The 19,644-nt window shown below is 43.8% G+C and overlaps 1 protein-coding gene across 1 annotated transcript in view; it reads left to right on the top strand.

Moving 5' to 3' along the window:
• Nucleotides 1-13,740, top strand: part of LOC134062575 (calcium-independent phospholipase A2-gamma-like) — a 30,761-nt gene extending 17,021 nt beyond the window's left edge. The window contains exons 8-9 of the mRNA XM_062518632.1: nucleotides 8,711-8,906; nucleotides 12,187-13,740. Coding sequence (XP_062374616.1) covers nucleotides 8,711-8,906; nucleotides 12,187-12,461 — 471 coding nt within the window. The 3' untranslated portion in view covers nucleotides 12,462-13,740. The remainder of the gene's footprint in view (nucleotides 1-8,710; nucleotides 8,907-12,186) is intronic.
• Nucleotides 13,741-19,644: the final 5,904 nt, after the last annotated feature.

Raw genomic sequence — 19,644 nt, 5'->3', positions numbered from 1 at the left:
TTGTGGAAAAGATGGATGGTGACATTTTTTTTTTTTTTTCACTTTTTGACACGGTGGGAAAGAATTACTCTGGTGAATTCCTACTGTAACATGCGCTGAAATTCCTTGTGTTATAGAACCTTTCATAGGACAATATGGAAGGTGCAAGCAAATTTTGGCAGAGGCAGATGAGATGTTCAACCCCTTGTGAACACCTTACAGTTAAAGAGTGGAGGCAATCATTGCAGACTGTTCCATTTCGTTCCATTCTCTTTCTCCAACCCTTAAGCTCAGAGCTCTATAGAGAGAGAGTGCCATCAATGCATTTGTCGCAACTCTCCATTTATATAGTTCTGGTTAAGTTGGTACATGACGGGAATGTTGGAATTGAACATTACAGTATAAAGGATATCTGGGTTGATTGAATTCAACCAGAGCCCTTGGGAGATCTATAAGGCTCGACAGATTTTCGGCAACGTTTCTGCGACGTATTCTCCATGTTTGCTTCCTGCCCTCCATCCCAAATCGCCCCGCCCTCGCGCGTCATGATAATTTCGTGACTGAAACCCAGTTATTCTATGTATTTTTATACAGACTATGAGATTCTAGAACCTTACATTGTTTCGGAACAGAATCTTCTGTTCGAATGTTCCAAACCTCCTGAATGGGTAAAAAAATCTAAGTTTCAAAGTTGTTTGTGCGATGCTAAACGCCTGAAGCTACTGCCCAGATGATCTCGGACGCAACACAGTTTGGACACAAGCTAAGGACACTGGAGGAGTGGGCAGGCAGGGTCAGCACAGGGATATTTAAGGCAAAGTTACGCTCGAGGGACTAACGCCCATCCAGTGTGCTCTTTAAAAAACTGTGGCCTATATTCTTTACATGGTGATCTGAATATAGCAGAAGACCAACGCCTATTTTAGCACACCGTGTTTTATTTGTTTGGGGGGAAAAAAAGAAAGATGTGGAAATGTTGTGATATCGGTGTGTACACTATCAAAGCAAGCACAACACACTGTTGGTGTATGAATTAGTTTGACATGGCTGTTGAGGTCTGGAGGCCTCTGGAGACATCACTTGTGGGGGTCTGGGAGATTAGCTCTAATGTTTCGAGTTAAACCGTGTGTGTGTCTGTGTGTCTCTGTGTGTGTGTGTGTGTGTGTGTGTGTGTGTGTCTGTGTGTGAGAGAGAGAGATCCACAAGCAGTCTGGTTGTTGTATTTTTTTCCATCTCCCTGCCTTCATGTCTCTAGTATCATGCTGTTAGCCTTGAGGGCAACTTAACCCTGCTTATGCATAGCCAATGCACTTCAAGTACTCTCTCTCTCTCGCTCTTCATCTGGGCTCAGCTAAGGGCTTGATAGCTAGGAGCTGTGACCAAGTGTAACTTTCCTGTGTATGTGTGTGTGTGTGTGTGTGTCTGTGTGTGTTGTCTGAGCTGGCCAGTGGAGTCTGATTAAAATACAAATGCCGTTGGCACGGAGACCTGTTGAGTGCTGGGGCCTCTCCGATCCGAGCTGCGTTCCACGCTCAGTTCTTCAACGTTAATGAGGAGTTCCAGAATCTTCTCTCCGTACCGTAGTGTAGTGTAGTGTAGAGTAGTATAGTGTAGTGTAGAGTAGTGAAGCCTTTCAGCTCTGGAGTGGCTCTTCACCCCTGTGACACGCAACACACAAAGCGCTTGGCTTAGTAGTTTAAATTGTAGAGGTAGATATGGGCTGATTTTATAATCTCTCTCTCTCTCTCTCTTTCTTTTTGTCTCTCTCTACCTCTACCTCTCTCTCTCTGTTTCTCTCTCTTTCTTTCTTTTCTCTCTCTTTCTGTCTCTTTCTTTATTTCTTTTTTCTCTCTCTCTGTCTTTCATTTTTTTCTTTCTTTCTTTTTCTCTCTCTGTCTTACTTCCTATCTGAATTCACCTCTTGTTCTCTCTCTTGAAACATATACCACTTTTGTTTTTTAAATATTCATAACTTGGATGCTGTGCTCCAATTTGTATGCACGTCCTTTTTGTCTCCATGATGAAACAGTTCTGAATTTAAGCTTTTTAAATGTGCTCATTGGGGTGTTGTGTCACGGCTGCCCTGGTGTGTAGGCCCAACAAAGACAGACTTACACACACACACACACACACACACACACACACACACACACACACACACACTTACACACACACACTTTGTGTTGCAGAAAGGGAGCTTGCTATCCTATCACCCGTTCCATATCATAGAAACACACACACATACACACAGACACACACACACACACACTTTGTGACGTGGAGAAGGCGCTTGCTGTCGTGTGCTGTGCGTCATGTCAGAGTAACAGGAATAGTCATGTGAATGACTGAGTGTGTGCTGTGTTACTGCCTCAGGTGAAATCTGGAGGCATCCACCCACAGTCACACATTGGGCTCAACAAGCAGACCGCCCCCACTGACAGTTACCACAACATCCCAATTTATAGCAGCCTTTGTGTGTGTGTGTGTGTGTGTGTGTGTGTGTATATGTACTGTATGTGTGCACGCTTGTTGGTATTGGCTTGTGTGTACGGTATGTGTGTGTGTGTGTTTGTGTGTGTGTGTGTGCTTGTGTGCCACTGTACTGTATATGCTTGTGTGTGTAAAGGTGTGTGTGTTTGTGCTTTTATGGCACAACGTACTGATGCTGTGCTTGTGTGTGTGTGTGTGTGTACTACTGAGAGTCGATTCTGATGACCTAGTTAATTTTTGTTAGGAGGAGAGTAGCTAGCGTGCTGTGATTCAGCAGTGTGGAATAATCTGAGGAGCAGTCACAAGCTCTCTGTGTGTTCCTGCCCACGGTCCACACCTGCTCATCATGCCTTGCTTTTACACACACACACACACACACACACACACACACACACACACACACACACACACACAATACACTAACACACGCGCCTCCGACCAGGGTTCACACGTCCTCATCATGCCTCGCTTTTACACACACACACACACACACACACACACACACACACACACACACACACACACACACACACACACACACTCACATACTCCCCTGCCCAGGGTTCACACCTGCTAATCATGCCTCGGTTGAACTTGGCACATGGAGCCCCTAGGCGTTGAATGCACACTTAATTAACAATCTGCATATTAGAGATGCGCGGATGAGCTTTAACGTCACCCAAACCCACTTCTAAAAATAAATCATCCACCCGCCACCCACCCGAACCAATGATTTTCTCCGATTTAGATACAGTATCCACAACCGGCACGACCCGATCATCATGCTAATGTAAGCAAATTCTCAATGAGTTATTAAGTCTGATGAAACATACACTTACAACATTTAACCTAAATAGACTAAATTACATGTCCAAAATAGACAAAACACTGCTGAGATCACTCTATACAAAGTTACATTGGAATGCCACGGTTTCAGCACTTTCCCCAACTTTACAGAACAAATTGGGATCAAATTCAGGCCTACGTTCATTAGAGGATTTTTGAGCCAGATCGTTGTTTGCATTTGATCCACGTCAAAATAAATCGCTATTTACAGAACACTTACAAGGCTCAAAATAAACGTAGACCTCAGTGGTAGCATGTGTAGAATCTCGACAGACAAATCAAAAAGCATTGTAAAAGTGTAAAGAGAGGTGAGCAAAACCAGGCTTTATCTGAAGGAGACGTTCCCTGACTTTGTTACGGCGTGAAATCAGTGGCCGAGTTCGGTCTTGCAACGCTGCATAGATCTGGCTGAAGTATCAGTCGTCTACCCACGACCCACCCACAGTTAACTAAAACGTTTTTGTTGTTGTTATTGTTGTTGTTGTTGCTTGTGTGCGACATTACCTTGTGTATACACACACACACACACACACGTACACGCATAAACACACCACTACACACACACCCACACGCATACATGTACACACATTTAGAGACAGGCCGTTACAAAACACAAGCCTGCATGTCTGCTCTGATGCAGACTTCCTTTTCATCCCCTCTCCCACCCTCACAGGCTGCCTGAGGCGGACACTCTGCTAATTTGGATAAAGTATTGCAATTAGCCCGGAGAATTCAGCAAGCTCTGGTTTCAGTTTGTCTCAAAACATCCAATATGAATATGAATATGAATATGAATATGCCTTTTGTGCTGGGGGAAAGCTCTCCATTTGAAAAGGCTTGTCTGTATACATACAGTACATACTGTGTGTGTGTGTGTGTGTGTGTGTGTGTGTTTGTGTTTGTGAATGGATGTTTACTTTGTGTGTGTGTGGGTGTGTGTTTGTATTCTTTTGAATCCTACAGTAACTGCATCCTAAGCTAGCTCGCTCGCTCTCCTGCTCAGGCAAGTGATTTTACACCAGAGCAGCTGTCTGAGTGCTGAATCTCTGGTGGATGCAGCAGTGTCCTATGCACTATGTTACTCATGGGCCCTCTCGGAATCTCTGAATGTTTAACGCTCTGTAAAGCGCCATGAGAGCTCTAAAGTTTTGGCGCTCTATACGTGAAATTTAATTGAAATTGAAATTGAATTTACTCACCTCATTCATAATATTTCTAATTCTCTCCTCCTTATGAAGAAGCCTTGGGCAGGGCAAAACCAAACAAAGCAGAAACTCAAGGGCCACTTGTAACTATGTTACTTGCACCTCATAATATTCCTAATTCTTTCCTCTTTATGAATAAACTCACTTACAAACTGAGAAGAGATTGTTGCAACGCAATGCGACGAAACACACCGCAAGAAACACACTCAAGGGCCTTTCTAGAGTGAAGAGACTGGCAGTATTAACTACTAACAGTTAGCATCATTATTTGTATTAAGTCGATTAATCTGTCGATTGTTTTCTCAATTGAATTGATTGATTGTTTAATTGTTATGGTGTCAGAAAATGGTGGCAAAGATGCCCAGTGTTCCCAAAGCCCAAGATTTTGTTCTCAAATGCCTTGATTTGTCCACACAACAAATATGCATAGGTTACAGTCCTAGAAGAGTAAATAAGTATTTAAGTTCAAGAAGCAGTAATCAAAAATTGATTAGCAATGTATTTAATATTGAATTGGACAGTTTCAATACAAGACAAAAGGGGCCCTCCAGCAGACTAGAGACGGGTATGTGTCATGTCTGTCACGTCCTGAAGCGTGTGACTTGTCATGACTATGACTGAAGCCGTCGCTCTGGGTCTCTCTGGGTCTCTCTGGCCTTGCCTGCCTTGGCTCTGACACGGCTGTGCTGTAAGAGTCAGCATGCTAATGAGGGGTAAATAATTCAGTCTGTCATTTCGCCTTGAAACTCCCTCACTCCCTTCCTCCCTCCCTTCATCCCTCCTCCCTCCTTTGCTCTCTCTCCATTCCTTCCTTTCTCCATCCGTCCCTCCAGTCCTCCCTCCTTTACTACATCCTTTTCTGCCTCCCTCTATCCCTCCCTCCCTTGCTCTTTCCATCCCTCTCTCTGTCCTTTACTCATCTTCCTCCCTCCCTTACTCCATCCCTCTCTCCCTCTGCCTCCCTCCATCCCTCTCTCTTCCTCCATCCACCCCTCTCTCTCATCATCCCTCCCTTACTCCATCCCTCTCTCCCTCTCTCCCTCCCTCCCTCCATCCACCCTTCCCTCCCTCCATCTCTCCCTCCGTTGCTCCTTCTCCCTCCCTCGTCTGAAGCCCTGTAAAGAGCTGGTGTGATCCACTGGGGAAACTAGGAGCTGATGTTACAGCACTTATTGCAGCAGGGCTCATCGACTTGTTCTTAGAGTTATGTTTACGTTTATGGTTTCTTAGTAGACACTTTAGTCCAAAGCAACTTACAATGACATCAGTAAGCATCTGCTGTAGGAGTTGTAGGTTTTAAAGGTACGGTCTGTAATTCTTGCAAAAATGTTGGGAACATATTCCATCCATACAGAGAAGCGGTGCTTTTATGCTTTCTTCACTTATTGTTCAACCCTGACCAAGATATCCGTCACTGACCAAGAAAATCCTTAAGCACTGAATATTCCGGTCATCACTGACTGCACTGTAAGACATTGAATATAATCGGTTGATCAGGAGATGTCCATGTGGATGTTGACCTTCATTTTCTGGCCTTGCTGCTGCTGATTATGAGGGTAATGATGGTGTTTGGTGGTCTGGTTTTGGCCGTAAACATAACCGATGATGATGATGATGATGATGATGATGAGGGTGATAGTGATGATTATAATCATGATGATGATGATGATGATTATGATGGCGGTAGGTTCTGTGGTCTGTAGTGGGTCCATGAATACGATTACAATGGCGTGGGTGATGAACAGAACCAGTGACGATGATGATGATGATGATGATGACCATGCATGCGATCATTACCATGGCGTGTTTATTACCAATGGTGTTCTGCCAAACTGAAGATGGAGATCAAGTCAGAGACGGTGGAAGACAGTGTTCTCCTGATGGCCACCCGTAGTGATGATGATGATTATGATGATGCTGACGGTCTGGTTGGGGGGGGGGGGGGGGGGGGCTCCAAGCAGACCCGCATTACAGCTGCAGATTGACTAGAGACCTGGAGGTCACGGCCTCATTAGTAGGTGGACTCCACCCTGACCCCCCCCCCCCCCCAACACACACACACACACACAGGGACGGGGCAAGTGCTGATTGGGGATGATGAAAGGGGGATGGGGAGGAGGAAGAGGAGGAGGAGGAATCGGAAATTAAAAGAGAATAAGAGAGCTGAGAGAGGACGAGATGAATAGAGAAGAGAGAGACATAGGAGGAAAAAAAGAAGAGAATAAGAGGAAAGGGAGTAAAGAGAAAAGAAGGGATGGTAGAAGACCAGCAGAGAGAAGAAATGAGGGATAGGAGTAGGAGGAGTGGAGGAAGATGAGGGGAGGAGAGGGGTGGAGGGGCAGAGGGGTGGAGGAGGGAGGATAGGGATGGAGGGGAATGACAGGAGAGGGGGAGAGGGGAGAGGGGTGGAGGAGAGAGTAGAGGGGTGGAGGGATACTGGGCCTCCTGGGATGCTGCAATCTCCCCGGACCCTTACTCCCAAAACCCCCAATAGCCCCAATCCCTCTGCCTCTGTAATGAGCTGAGAGTGTGTGTTTGATCCCACTGCAGCAGACTCCCACCACCACCACCACCACCATCACCACTATCAGGACCTCCAGGTCTCACCACGCACCGGCAGGCTTTTATACCCCTTCATGTTGGTCTGTCTGTCTCTTTTTTCTTCTTTCTTTTTTTTCTTTCTTTCTTTTTTTCTTTCGATTGCTCTGTTGCTATGTATTTACTGTACCTCAACCTGTCTAAGACTTCCTTTCTCTCTCTCTTTCTCTCTCTGTTTCTCTATAATTCTATCAGACCCTTTCTCACTCTCCTCCTCTTATCTCAGTCTGTCTGCCCCCTCATCCCTCTCTCAGGGTATATATTATGGAGCTCAGACTCCTCACCCCAGGGTTGCCTTTCAGTAATTGGCAGACCTCAAAGCTGCCGGCGTCCCGATCACACCGACCAACACTGGGGGACCCTACATGGGAAATGCTTCCTTTGGTGTGTGTGTCTGCGTGTCTACGTGTGTGTGCGTGTGTGTGTGTGTTTGTGTGTGTGTGCGACCGACATTTTGGAAGTGTTCAGATTTTGTAATATAGCCTGTTTGATTTTGATATGCACAAGGATACTATAGCGATTAGCTGTGATCAAAAATGGTCATCCACAGCCAGCAGTTTTCTTTGTATTTGTGAGCATGTCCTTGTATTGTACAGTATGCATGCTTTTGTATTCTAGCATTTGTAAATATGTATATTGTTCATTGTTATTAATATATATGCATTATGCAGTCATGTTTTTGTTTGGATTTGTGTGTTCCAACATCCATATGTTTGGAGTCCATCTGCCTCTGACATCAGATAAAATAGAATTCAGAGGCTTCTCTGAAGGGGGGGGAAATAACATAAGCAGCTGCAACAAAAGGAAGAATCAGAAGCATGTAGCCCCAGCAACATGGGTCATGAATTAGTCATCTTCGTCAGGGGTGTCTCTACATGAAAATCACATTCCAGACAAAAAAAAGAAATCGGTGTTATGCAGTGCATTTGGTATGCTTAAGCACCATTCAAGAGTTCACTATCCGAAATTTGCCAGTTAGAATAAATGTGGGATTGCTTTGTCTAGGTCACTAGTCAGGGCGTGCTTCTCGCAAACACGCAGGCTCTGCCCTGGCATTACCACTCGTAGCCTGTTTGTTTGTGACGGAAACCAATAAGAAAGGCCTCGCTCCAGTCGTTTCCCACGCAACCTAGACACAAATGAAAAACTGTAAAATAGACAAATCTAATATCAAGACAGTTGCTTGAAACGAGAGAGCAAACCATTCGTTGTGAGCAAAGTTAGGCCCATGCTGTTGCTTTTGTGATCGAGAACTGCTGCAGTAGCACCGGCAGGTGGGCCTTGACTAGGTTAATCAGGTTACTGGGAAGTGGAGGCGTGGCAAAGTTTAGTCACGTTCCTCTCAAGCTTCCGTTTGCAGCGTCATGCAGCGTCTTCAGATGATGTTTATGAGCGTTGAATGTGAAATGTTTGTGGCTGATACACTGGAAATGACTGTATTTCGTTGTAAGAATTGCTTTAAAAAGCTTAAAATGTTTACCATGTTGTAAGTCGCTTTGGTTAAAAAGCATCAGCCAAATGTAATGTCATGCAATGCAATGCAATGTAATGTAATGTAATGCAATGTAATGTAATGTAATGTAATGTTTCAGGACGGCGGGCTCCTGATCAACAACCCCACGGCGCTGGCGATCCACGAGTGTAAGAACCTGTGGCCCAACACGCCCCTGCAGTGTGTGGTGTCGCTGGGCACCGGGCGCTACGAGACGGGCAGCAAGAACAGTGCCACCTACACCAGCCTCAAGGCCAAGATCACCAACGTCATCAGCAGCGCCACAGACACCGAGGGTGAGTGTGTGTGTCTGTGTGTGTTTGTGTGTATCTCTCTGTGTGTGTGTGTGTGTGTGTTGGGTCTCCTTTGTTTGTGTGTGTGTGTTTATTTATAATATGACAAGTGGGAAAGGATATTGACAAGGCTGTAATTCGGCCGCAGGGGTGAGTGTTTTTTCTTTTACTTTTGTTATATATTTATTTTACAGGGACAATGCTTAGTAGCTATATGACCGAGATCGCTTATACTGTATATCGCCCAGAGGGTAATTACATTGCATGTTAAATGCAATGTACTGTTATCACTGTTCTTCTTATTATCGGGATAATTATTCTGCTTCCGACCAAAATCAACGATCAAAGGCTCTAAAACCACTGAACCGTTTGACGTCATTCAAGCACTCTTACAAAGGTCTTGAAACGGAGATTTGTTCTATGATTTTTCAAATGTGTGAACTTTATACTTTTTGAGATATTTACGATAAAAGAAATTAAAATTCCCATAGAGTTTACATTGAGACCCTTTGGCGGCAAAGATTAATTGTTACGTCAGTGCGCAGCTGTCAGTAATCAAGGAACTCTGATCCAAAGCCATGCCACCGCCGCTGCGCTGAACCGGGCTAAACGTGAATGTTACGTTATGTCTATTCATTAAGCTGTAACAGCTGCAGCTGCTGTAAACCAGGACGTTATCGTCTTGTCTCCTGTTAGGCCATTCCTTACTTGATTTGTTTATATCGTAACAGTAGCCTAACCGGTTTGCTCTCGGTAACGTTATCAACAGCTAAAGACAATCTAACCTAACGTCAACGTAAACACTGTATTTAGCTAACGACAACCAAACTTCCTCCAGGCTAACGTTTGGTTTAACGTCGGGGTAGGCTGCCAGGCGAACAGGGCTTACACAAGGGCTTTTAGCCATCTCGACAGAGCAGCGTTTTAAGTGAAGTCCAACCAGTTGCACCATTTAGGTTCAAGCCTTCTTCTCAGTCGCTTATTGTACATTCCTATTAGGACAATCACACTCACACACCTGGAAACGGTTTCGAAGAACATACTACTAATATTCTACTGTAAGCTAACCTTACATTTGCTAGATATCCTAGGCTACCTGTTGCTGCATCATCGTCGTTGATTGGCGTTGTTTGAGATTGTATTCCGTATGCCTACTTTTAACCTGCATTAGTAGATATGAAGGCTATGTAAGCTATCCTACCAGTCGTTTCACTGTAGGCTACTAAAGTCAGCTCTTGCAACTCGTTTGAAGTTGGCAACTTCATTCAGTCTTTTACATTCTAATAAATGAAGAGTTAGTTTCCAAAATAGCCTATATCCACAATTTTGATGCATTTTCATAAATCACTTTTTAAATGTGACTTTCCAAGTTGGAATTGTAATTGGGTAATTGTTATTTATCTATTCTTCAGTTTAGCCTAGTTGTCTTTTTAACTATAGGCCTAATATGTTTTACGCAGCTAACAACCTTTTTGCATTTACATGCAATGGTAATTCCTTCCATGGAATTACATTTTCTAGTTTGTATTTGTAGTTCCTGGGCGGGAGTCGAATGTTGAAAACATACAGTGAACTCTCTCCTGTCCCTTAGCATGTGACTTGTTCCAGTTTCACTTTGTGAGAATTGTACCATGCCATGCCACTGTTCAGCGTCTGGGAGGATATTTTTAGGAAGAGAGATTTGACCTGTATTTCTGTGCACTCTCATAATTGTATAAATACACACCTTGCATATCATACAATGTACATTTGTAGTGACTGCAGATGTAAATTAACCTAAGGCTAACTTGGGTACAATGCATCAAATGGTAACGTATAAAAATGGTACATGGTCCCTAACAAATAAAATTAAAAATTAAAAATTAAAATAAATTTTCTTTAAATTCAAACATTTACTCTGTGAACAAATTTCTGCCATTGTGTGCATAGATAAGTTACATTATATTAACTTAAAGCAGACTTTTGTCTATTTACAAAACATGCAAATAGTTAACAATAAGCAGGATGCAATTTAACTCATGAAAACAAATATAAAACCAAACCAAAATCAAATGATATCAGACATGAAGCCAGAATCAACCGCCAAGCTTGAAGCTGCCTCCTGTCCTGGCCCTACGCCCTCATTTCAATCATATTTTATCATTATCTCAGTGAACTGTAAAGGTCTTAAATGCTAAAACTTTGCATCTTTTTACATTTGTCTTTGTTCTTGATTTTCTTTACCCGGAGTATCTATCTTGTCAGCTTTTCTAATTATGTTGTTATGTCTTTGAAGTGGCTAACATGACCTTTAACACCTTAATGCCAGCCTTACCATTATTGTCTTCCTGTTAACCGTAATGTGCTGGATCGCTGATAGTGTGTATGCTAATAACTCACTGGCTCAGCATGGAGCTTTAAAGAGGCCTAGACAACAGAGAAACCCATGCACAAGCCACACACACACACACACACACACACACACACACACACACACACACACACACATGCACAATTTTACACCATTTTCCACTTTGGTGCTTTTCCTTTTATCTGATGGCTTTTGCATACAGGAGGTCAAACAGAAATAAATAACCAAGCTGAGGTTATTTTTGAACCTGACCTTCCAACCAACTCCACAACAAACCAAGCCACCATCAAATACCTGAAAAGCCAGGCACGCCTAAATGCATTTCATCAGCATATTGAATCATGCCATTGTTGCCAATACACAGATTAAGCAAATCCACAGCTTTACTTTTGCATTATTGGTGAAATGTATTTACAGAGCATTGGCACACAAAGAGTTAAACTCTTAACAGATGTCACCAGTCACATCTGGATCCTGTCTCTCCGGCGAGGATTAAAAATTCACGTAATCGCAGCTATTTTTAAAAGTTCTGATTATCGGCCTGACCTCGGGGTCACCTCTACGGTCCGATAGCATCAGTAGCCGTTACAGTAGGTGCCAAAAGCCCATCACTGCCCCCTTCACTGCCCCATGCAACACCGTATTGTCATGGAGACTGTTGCTGTTTGACTGGGAGTTGCTTGTTCTGAATGTGAGTGCACAGTTCTCAGGTTGTTGTGAAATGATGTCTCCATATAGTACAGAATCCTATAGAGTCATATTCATTTGGCTGATGAAGTGTGCACTTGAAATGTTTTCTAAACTGTGTAGATGAAGTCAGAGGTCAGAACAGCTGAGTTGAAATAGTGGAACACTTGATGAACCGTGTGTGTGTGTGTGTGTGTGTGTGTGTGTGTGTGTGTGTGTGTGTCTCTCGTGCTCCTCCTCCACCAGAGGTCCACACCATGCTGGACGCCCTGTTGCCGGTGGACACCTACTTCCGCTTCAACCCGTACATGAGCGAGGACATCCCATTGGACGAGAGCCGCCGCGAGAAGCTCAACTTCCTGCTGGAGGAGGGCCGGCGCTACCTGGAGCGCAACGACGTCAAGCTGCGCAAGGCGGCCGGCGTGCTCACGCAGGAGAAGGGCGTGGTCCAGCGCGCCGCCGAGTGGCTGCAGCTCAAGGCCGACATGTACGACGGCCTGCCTTTCCTCTCCAAGCTCTAGCGCCCTCTGGAGCGCAGGAGGTGGTAGTGCGGCAAACACACAAAAAAAAGAGGGCCTCAAGTTCAGGAGTGCTCGTTGACCAGGAGTCGGAGGGCATGCGTAGTGTAACACTAACGCTGTTGCGCAGCTTTTTTGTGATTTTTTTTTTTTTTTTTTTTTTTTTTTTTTTTACGTTTCTGGCGATTTGAAGCGGGCTTTCCCCCCGTCGATCCTCCACACCTCTCCTGGTGACCTATCTCGAGCGCTGTCCTTACCGCTCGTCCAAAGGTCAGACGAGATTTCTTTCTTTTTTTTTTTGTAATTCCACGCAGGCCTTCGTCAGAGAGGGCTCTTTAACTGATTGCCATTGGGATCATTGGCGGAGCTGGCCATGCCAAGACTACAACACATCGCTGTAGTGAGGTGGGCTCACCTTTTAACACCCATCCTGACTCGTCTGAACAGCTCTCCTGCTGATGCCCCCATGCTGAGCAGTAGTGCAACGTTGCAGAAAGGACTCTCTCGACTTGACTGACGCTCAAATGCATCATGGTGTGTTATTGTGAAAGCAGGTTATGCAGCAGTGTCGCATCATATCTTAATTACTGTTGGTCAGGATCATTTCAGATTATGCACAGGTCCTTCGTGTCTCGTGTGTGTGTGTGTGCGTGTGTGTTTGTCTTGCACTTTCACTGACATGTACTGTAGTTTTACATAACGAAAAGCCCTTATCAAGTAACTGTTTCAAATAGTGAGACAAATAATTTCACTGGTTTTGGAAAGGCAAGATGTCCACTTGATTTATTAAATAGTTATTATTTTATTTTATTTTATTTTATTTTATTTTATTTTATTATGTTTTATTTTATTTTATTTTAAGTTTTAGTTTCTTTAGGAACAGAGAACCACAACATTACCTTGAAAAGTGTTATAGTCCAGCCACTTGACTTTTATTCTGCTGGAGGACACCCCTTTAAGCACTAAAAACGTATGCTGTAGAGCATTGCTCTTCCTATGTATATACTGTAGTATGTACTAAATGATAGTGAAGCTAGGGATGCTGATCACACTGCATTAGCTTTTACGGCAAGTTATTCTGTTTTTGAACTAATTTGCATTTGAATGCTTTGTTTGTGTTCATGAATCATCCAACTTGAAGCTCTGTAAAAAAAAAAAAAAGAAAGAAGAATCAGATCATCTGACACTGCTGTACAGGAAACTCAACAAACCCCTGTCAGTAGATCACAGGTTTATTCATTCAGAGCAAATCAAATAAAAACAAACCTGTCTCGGATTCTAAGCAGGCAGTCATCTGTGTGTTCTTTTTTTATGGTCCATGGCTTAACACCTCTCTGGTCATTGACTCCATTGCAATGTAAAGAATTCTGATTGGTTGTCTGAATGCTGTCGAACCAGTTTTATATACCTGCACAGCAATGCTCAGTCATATAAAAAGAGAGAGAGAGAAGAGGGGGAGAGAGGGGCAATGAGTGAAAGAGACTGAGAGAGAGAGGGAGGAAGATAGACAGAGAGAGAAAAAAAGAGAGCGAGAAGCCTTCCAGGAATGTAGATAGACAGGCTGCGATTAATTGCTTTTTCCAATTGGGGCATCGATTCCCCCCCCCCCCGCTCTCAGTCATTGGATCTCATGGCACGACTTTGGTTGACATTCATATCTGTCTCCTCAAATGCTGGATCCACTCCAGATGACTTCAAACAAAGGACAGCACTGTGTGAGTGTATTATGCGTATGTGTGTCTCCATCGGGAGGATTTTATGAGGCCAACTTTCTCGCACCCTTTCCCCCTCCCACCGCACCACCACACCACCACCACCACCATCCTCTCTGGCACAGTGGGGTTGAGGAGCAGAGAGCCAGAGGGCGGAATGGAGGAATGAATGGGGCGGAAATGTTTACTTTGCAGTGACACATATTTGAAGCTCGTCACGACTCACAACACCTCACTGTGAGGGGGAAAAAACAAAACGCTCTTCTCTCGAGTGAGCGAGCGAGGAATCGGTGTGCAGCCGTCAAAAGTGACTTAGGGTAGGGTGTGCTGTGTTACTCTCTCGAGAAAAGGTACAACAGTGTGGTGATTCCAGCAGGTCCCTGTTAAGGGGTATTTTTGAGTGGAGAACTTTGACTTTGTTCTTAGATCCAAGGGGTCAGTGTGTTGGGGAAAAAAAAAAAAAAAACGTCCATGTTTACACTGCAAGGTCATACAGTACTGAACAAACACCATATTAACACAGAAATGGCACCCTGTTTCACCCTCAAATGTGCTTTAAACACACCATGTGCTCGGTATAAGCACAGATCTGTGAGTGTGTGAGTGTGTGTGTGGCATAGTACTGATCATAATAGACTGAGCCGTGGTTGAGTGTTGTTGGTACTGGGAGACACTAATTCCCTGGCGTGTGAATGAGTGAGTGAATATATGTGTGTGTGTGTGTGTGTGTAAGTGAGTGACGGAGTATCGATCATAACAGACTTAGCCGTGTTTGAGTGTGGTGTGGTGTGGTGCTGGGAGGCGCTGAGGGAGGAGGCTGTGGAGTGTGAAGGTTAATGGCCGTCTGGCCGAGGTGCCACTGATGCCTGATCCAGACGGAACCTTTCCACCGTTGTCTGGGTGACGGAACCTTCTGAGTGGTTCAGGTAGTCAGACTTCTCAAGGAAAGACGGAATAAGCGAGGGAGAGAGAGAGAGAGAGAGTGTGTGTATGTGTGTGTGTGAGGGGGGGGGGGTGCTGTTGCCTAGCAGCTGTTCTGCCTGCCCTTCCGTCTGGCCCTTGTTTACAGTGAGCAGACCCTGGTACAGAAATAATTCTACTCACCTAAAGTAATCATTTATTAATTAAACTTTTTGGTTCTGTAGCTGTTTTAAAGCCCTCCTCTGTGCGTTTGTTCATGTGTGCTGAAGAAGAGAGTACCATCATTTCCCAACTGTTAGCCGCAGCTTATACATTGACTTTGCTAAATTTCTTCAGCTATGAGGTTAACCCGCGGGGACCGTATGGTTTTGTTTCTTTTAACTTGCATAAAAACACTGTCCTGCAGCTTATCCACTGTCCTTCAGCTTATACACATGTGAAATAGCTGTGGTCCAGTTCAGGTCACCTTTCCCCCCAGCAGGCCTGAGTTTGTGTCTGGCACGGAGACGTAAATATCCTGTGTGCCTTATGCTGATGTCACTGCGGCTGGGTCTCCCAGGACAGTAACTCAACATAATCACTTTAGTCACAGCTTGTACCCTGTTGTTATTATCTTGCCCAAGTGAGCGAGCCTTTTCAGATAAACACCCAGACAGTCCAACACGTGCTGCTATCAGGCTGCCCATACGCACAGGGCTGGCACCTTCTGTTGTTACAGTATCCCCACCCCAATAACATCCCCATGTAAACATAGCAAACGTGTGTGTGTGTGTGTGTGTGTGTGTGTGTGTGTGTGTGTGTGTGTGCCCACGTGACCGTAGTGGGGAGGATGCGTCCGCGCTGATTAAAGGGAATAAATGAATGTGTCCCCTGAGGGCGAGTATGGTGGCTCAGGAGGGACAATTATTCAGTGGAGGGATTCCCCAGGAAAATGGATGGGCTCTCATAATCCTCCTGTATATATGATGAGAACAGCCTTGGGGCGTCCAGAAGTGACCATGGATCAAATGAACACACACACACACACAAAAAAAAAAAAAACAGATCAGCCGTGCTCTCTCTCTCTCTCTCTCTCTCTCTCTCTCTCTCTCTCTCTCTCTCTCTCTCTCTCTCTCTCTCTCTCTCTCTTGAGCTGAATATGGTGTGGGGTGTGCAAAATTATTATCACCCAGAACTCTCTCTCTCTTTCTCTCTCTCTGTCTGCCTCTCTCTCTTTTTCTCTCTCTCCCTTTCTCTCTCTTTCTCTCTCTCAGTTTGCCTCTCTCTCTCTCTTTATCCTTTGTGTCTCTTTCTCTCCACTCCTTCCTGTCTTTGTCAGGTTAAGTATACACTAATGTTCTACCTCTTCCATGTCACCCCGGCCTGCCTTGACTCCAAACGACGAGAAGGTGTGTGTACTGTGTGCTGTATGTTTGGGTCAGGCCCAGGAAGGAAGTTAATGTGTGATAACTCACACAGCAGGGTTTTTTTCAGTCCAATGCTCCACGTAATTCAGGAAGCTTAGTATGTAAACAGTTCCCCGAGTCCTGGACAACCTCAGTGAGACCATGGGATGAGTGCATACTGTATATGACTAGAAAAGAAAAGCAGATCGTTTTAAGACCGCCTTCTTCCGGATCTGGGGCTCTGTAAAAAGTGCACTGGAACAATTTATTTTGTTTTGATTCTATATGAAATAAATTGGAAATGATTCGAGGGTAATTTATGTTTGAAATAAATCTTAATGTGTGTTGACAGGCAAAATGTTTTCATTATATTTTGAGTTTCATGTAAACAGCATTAAATAAAATGGCATAGTGAGAGATGTATTTACGTATACAGTAGAGGTAATGTATGTATGAACTATGAGTTCATTTGTGTTACCCTGTATAACCGCCACTGTAATCCTTTAAATTGGATTCAGCTCTGGCTGGCACTCAAAGCATTTCAGTCATTTAATTTATTCATTTAATTAATTAAATGTATTCTCTCTTGTTTTCTTTAATGTAGCTGTAATTCACAAACTGTTTAAGTCGGAAAGAAACAGGAACCAGTGAAATAGCTTTATCAGGTAAGTCCGGATAGTCTGGGCATGTGAACGCCAGCAGGCTCACATCACACATTCACAATAGGGGGATTCATTCGACTCGATGTATCCGTCTTAAGACGCCTGCAAACGTGATTATTTCTGAGATTCTGATAAGTTTTCAACCATGACGTATGCACAATTCCGGTATGAAAACGTATCAGAATCTCAGAAATAATCACGTTTGTTGTCGTCTTAAGGCGGCCACATCAAGCCGAGTCCCCCTAATGGCAGTAGGTGCACTGGAAGAGCTTGACTGGTATCTGCAGGAGGGATGCCAATCCTATCTATAATCTATAATCTATAAACAGCTCCAGACACTTGGCTATTAACAAAGACCTCTAACATAAACACTACTGTGTGTTCTAGGTTTTTCCCCTCTCATCCACGTTTCCTTGTGTGCACTACTTTTTTCTGTTATTGCCTTGTTCCAGGGTCTGTGTGCAAGAGAAAAAAAGTAAAGCACTGATGCTGAAGTATTTGAAAGCTATCACATTGTTACTTCCACCAAGGAGATTATGTTTTCATCAGGGTTTGTTTGTTTGTTTGTTTGTTTGTATGTTTGTCCGAGTGTCTGTCTGTTTGTCTGTTTGCCTGTTAGCAAGATAACTCAAAAAGTTATTAATGGATTTCGATTAAATTTTCAGGAAAGGTCTGAAATGAACCAAGGAAAAAAACATTACATTTTGGGAGTGATACTTATCACCGTTTGGATCCAAGAGGCAGTTATGTTTTCGCTTGACGGATGTTTCTTGGAGTGCTTTTCTAGTTTATGTTTTTGTTTGTTTACAGTTCTCAGCAGGCACTTTTGCCCAAAGCAATTTTAATGACATCAATAAACATTACATGAGTATTCAAATGGCCAGTGTGCAGTGTGATATTGTGTGCTAGAATAAGAGGCATCCACTGAGTTCTACAAACAAAGGCATTGTAAACGGTGCAAACGATCCACACTGGCTGGGTACCAGGACCTTTGGCTACACCGTCCATCTTCCTCTGTGTATGGAAGAGAGAGGGAGAGAAAGAGAGAGAGACAGTGAGAGAGAGAGAAACAGAGAGAAAAAGAGAGATAGAGGGAGAATCTGCCCATTTGTCTGTCGTACCTGCTGCGTGCTGTTCTCACATGGTACCGTTACATTGACCAGACCGCCAGTTCAAAAGGCTCACGTGTTCCCCCTTGCACCCCTCCGCTACACACACACACACACACACACACACACACACACACACATATATCACCATACTACAACCCCTCCTTCTCCACCTAGAGACATTCTAATCTACCCAAAGGCACTGTACTGCTGTTAAAGAATGGCTTTCATTTAGTCTGAGCACATCAGTGATTTACTCGAACTCTCAGACCAAGGATAAAAGCTTTGTTTTATCGTTATTATTATAACCTATTCACATACAGACTATTAAAGGGCTGCTTTTAACAGCTGGGAAATCTCTGCTGGCCCCTCGGGGGCCCGTAACAATTAGCAAACACGTTTATAAACACCGACGAGGTTCCTGCTGCTCGGACACGTCCGAAGGCAAACACTCAAGTGAAACGACATATCAAACCCAATGGTGGACTCTGGGGAGCCATATTGGGGAAAGAAATGAATGCAGTAATGTGTGCCGTCATGGGTCCGTCCGTCTCAAGTTTGTGGTTTGTTGTTTGTGCTTTCATATATTCAATGAGAAGTGAATAGGGGTCAGTGTAATCTTTCTGACATACACAGTCATCCTATGGTCTCTCTCTCTCTCTCTCTCTCTCTCTCTCTCTCTGTGTACAGTATGTGTGCATGCGTGTCTATTTATGAGATCCATTTTGTGAAAATATTTGGTTTTGGGCTTCAAATCTCAGGGCTAAAAATGTCTCACTTTCTGTAACTAACCCTCTAGAATGAAGAAATAGAACAAGGAATCTGCAGTCACCTGGATGCCAAATTCCAGTATTGGTTGCCTACCATTTGTCATGGAAACGAAACCTACTTGCCCACTGACAGGCATTAACATGTAGAGCAAGTTCACTTTGTATTTCACTCTGAGCTGGATTTGTGCTTTCTTATTGTCATCGCATATTTATTTTATTTGACTAAATATTATTTTCAGATAGGCTACTTATCTTATTATTATTATTATTATTATTATAATTATTATTAGCCTATTTATTATTATTATTATTATTATTATTATTATTATTATCATCATTATTATAATTATTATTATTATTAACAGCATGGACCATTTCTAAGTTACATAACATCTTCTTATCTAGGGAAGTACACACTACATTTTCTTTTTATCATCTCAGAAGGTGTCGCCAAAATTTCCCACCCTTTCTTGGCCGTGACAAAACAGACTCATCCAAGCTCGATACGGCCGGTTACGGCTGCGCCTGCACAGAGCGTTCGCGAGACGGCGCTGCACGTTTGACAGCAGCAGCTGAACGGGTGGGAGAGGAGGACCACAGGCTGCGGGGAAGTCGTGCATCGCCGAG

Source organism: Sardina pilchardus, chromosome 17 (genome assembly GCF_963854185.1).
Source record: "Sardina pilchardus chromosome 17, fSarPil1.1, whole genome shotgun sequence".
NCBI classification, from domain to species: Eukaryota; Metazoa; Chordata; class Actinopteri; order Clupeiformes; family Clupeidae; genus Sardina; species Sardina pilchardus.
Note: the sequence above shows the minus strand (reverse complement) of the source record. Positions and strands in the feature narration are given on the sequence as shown.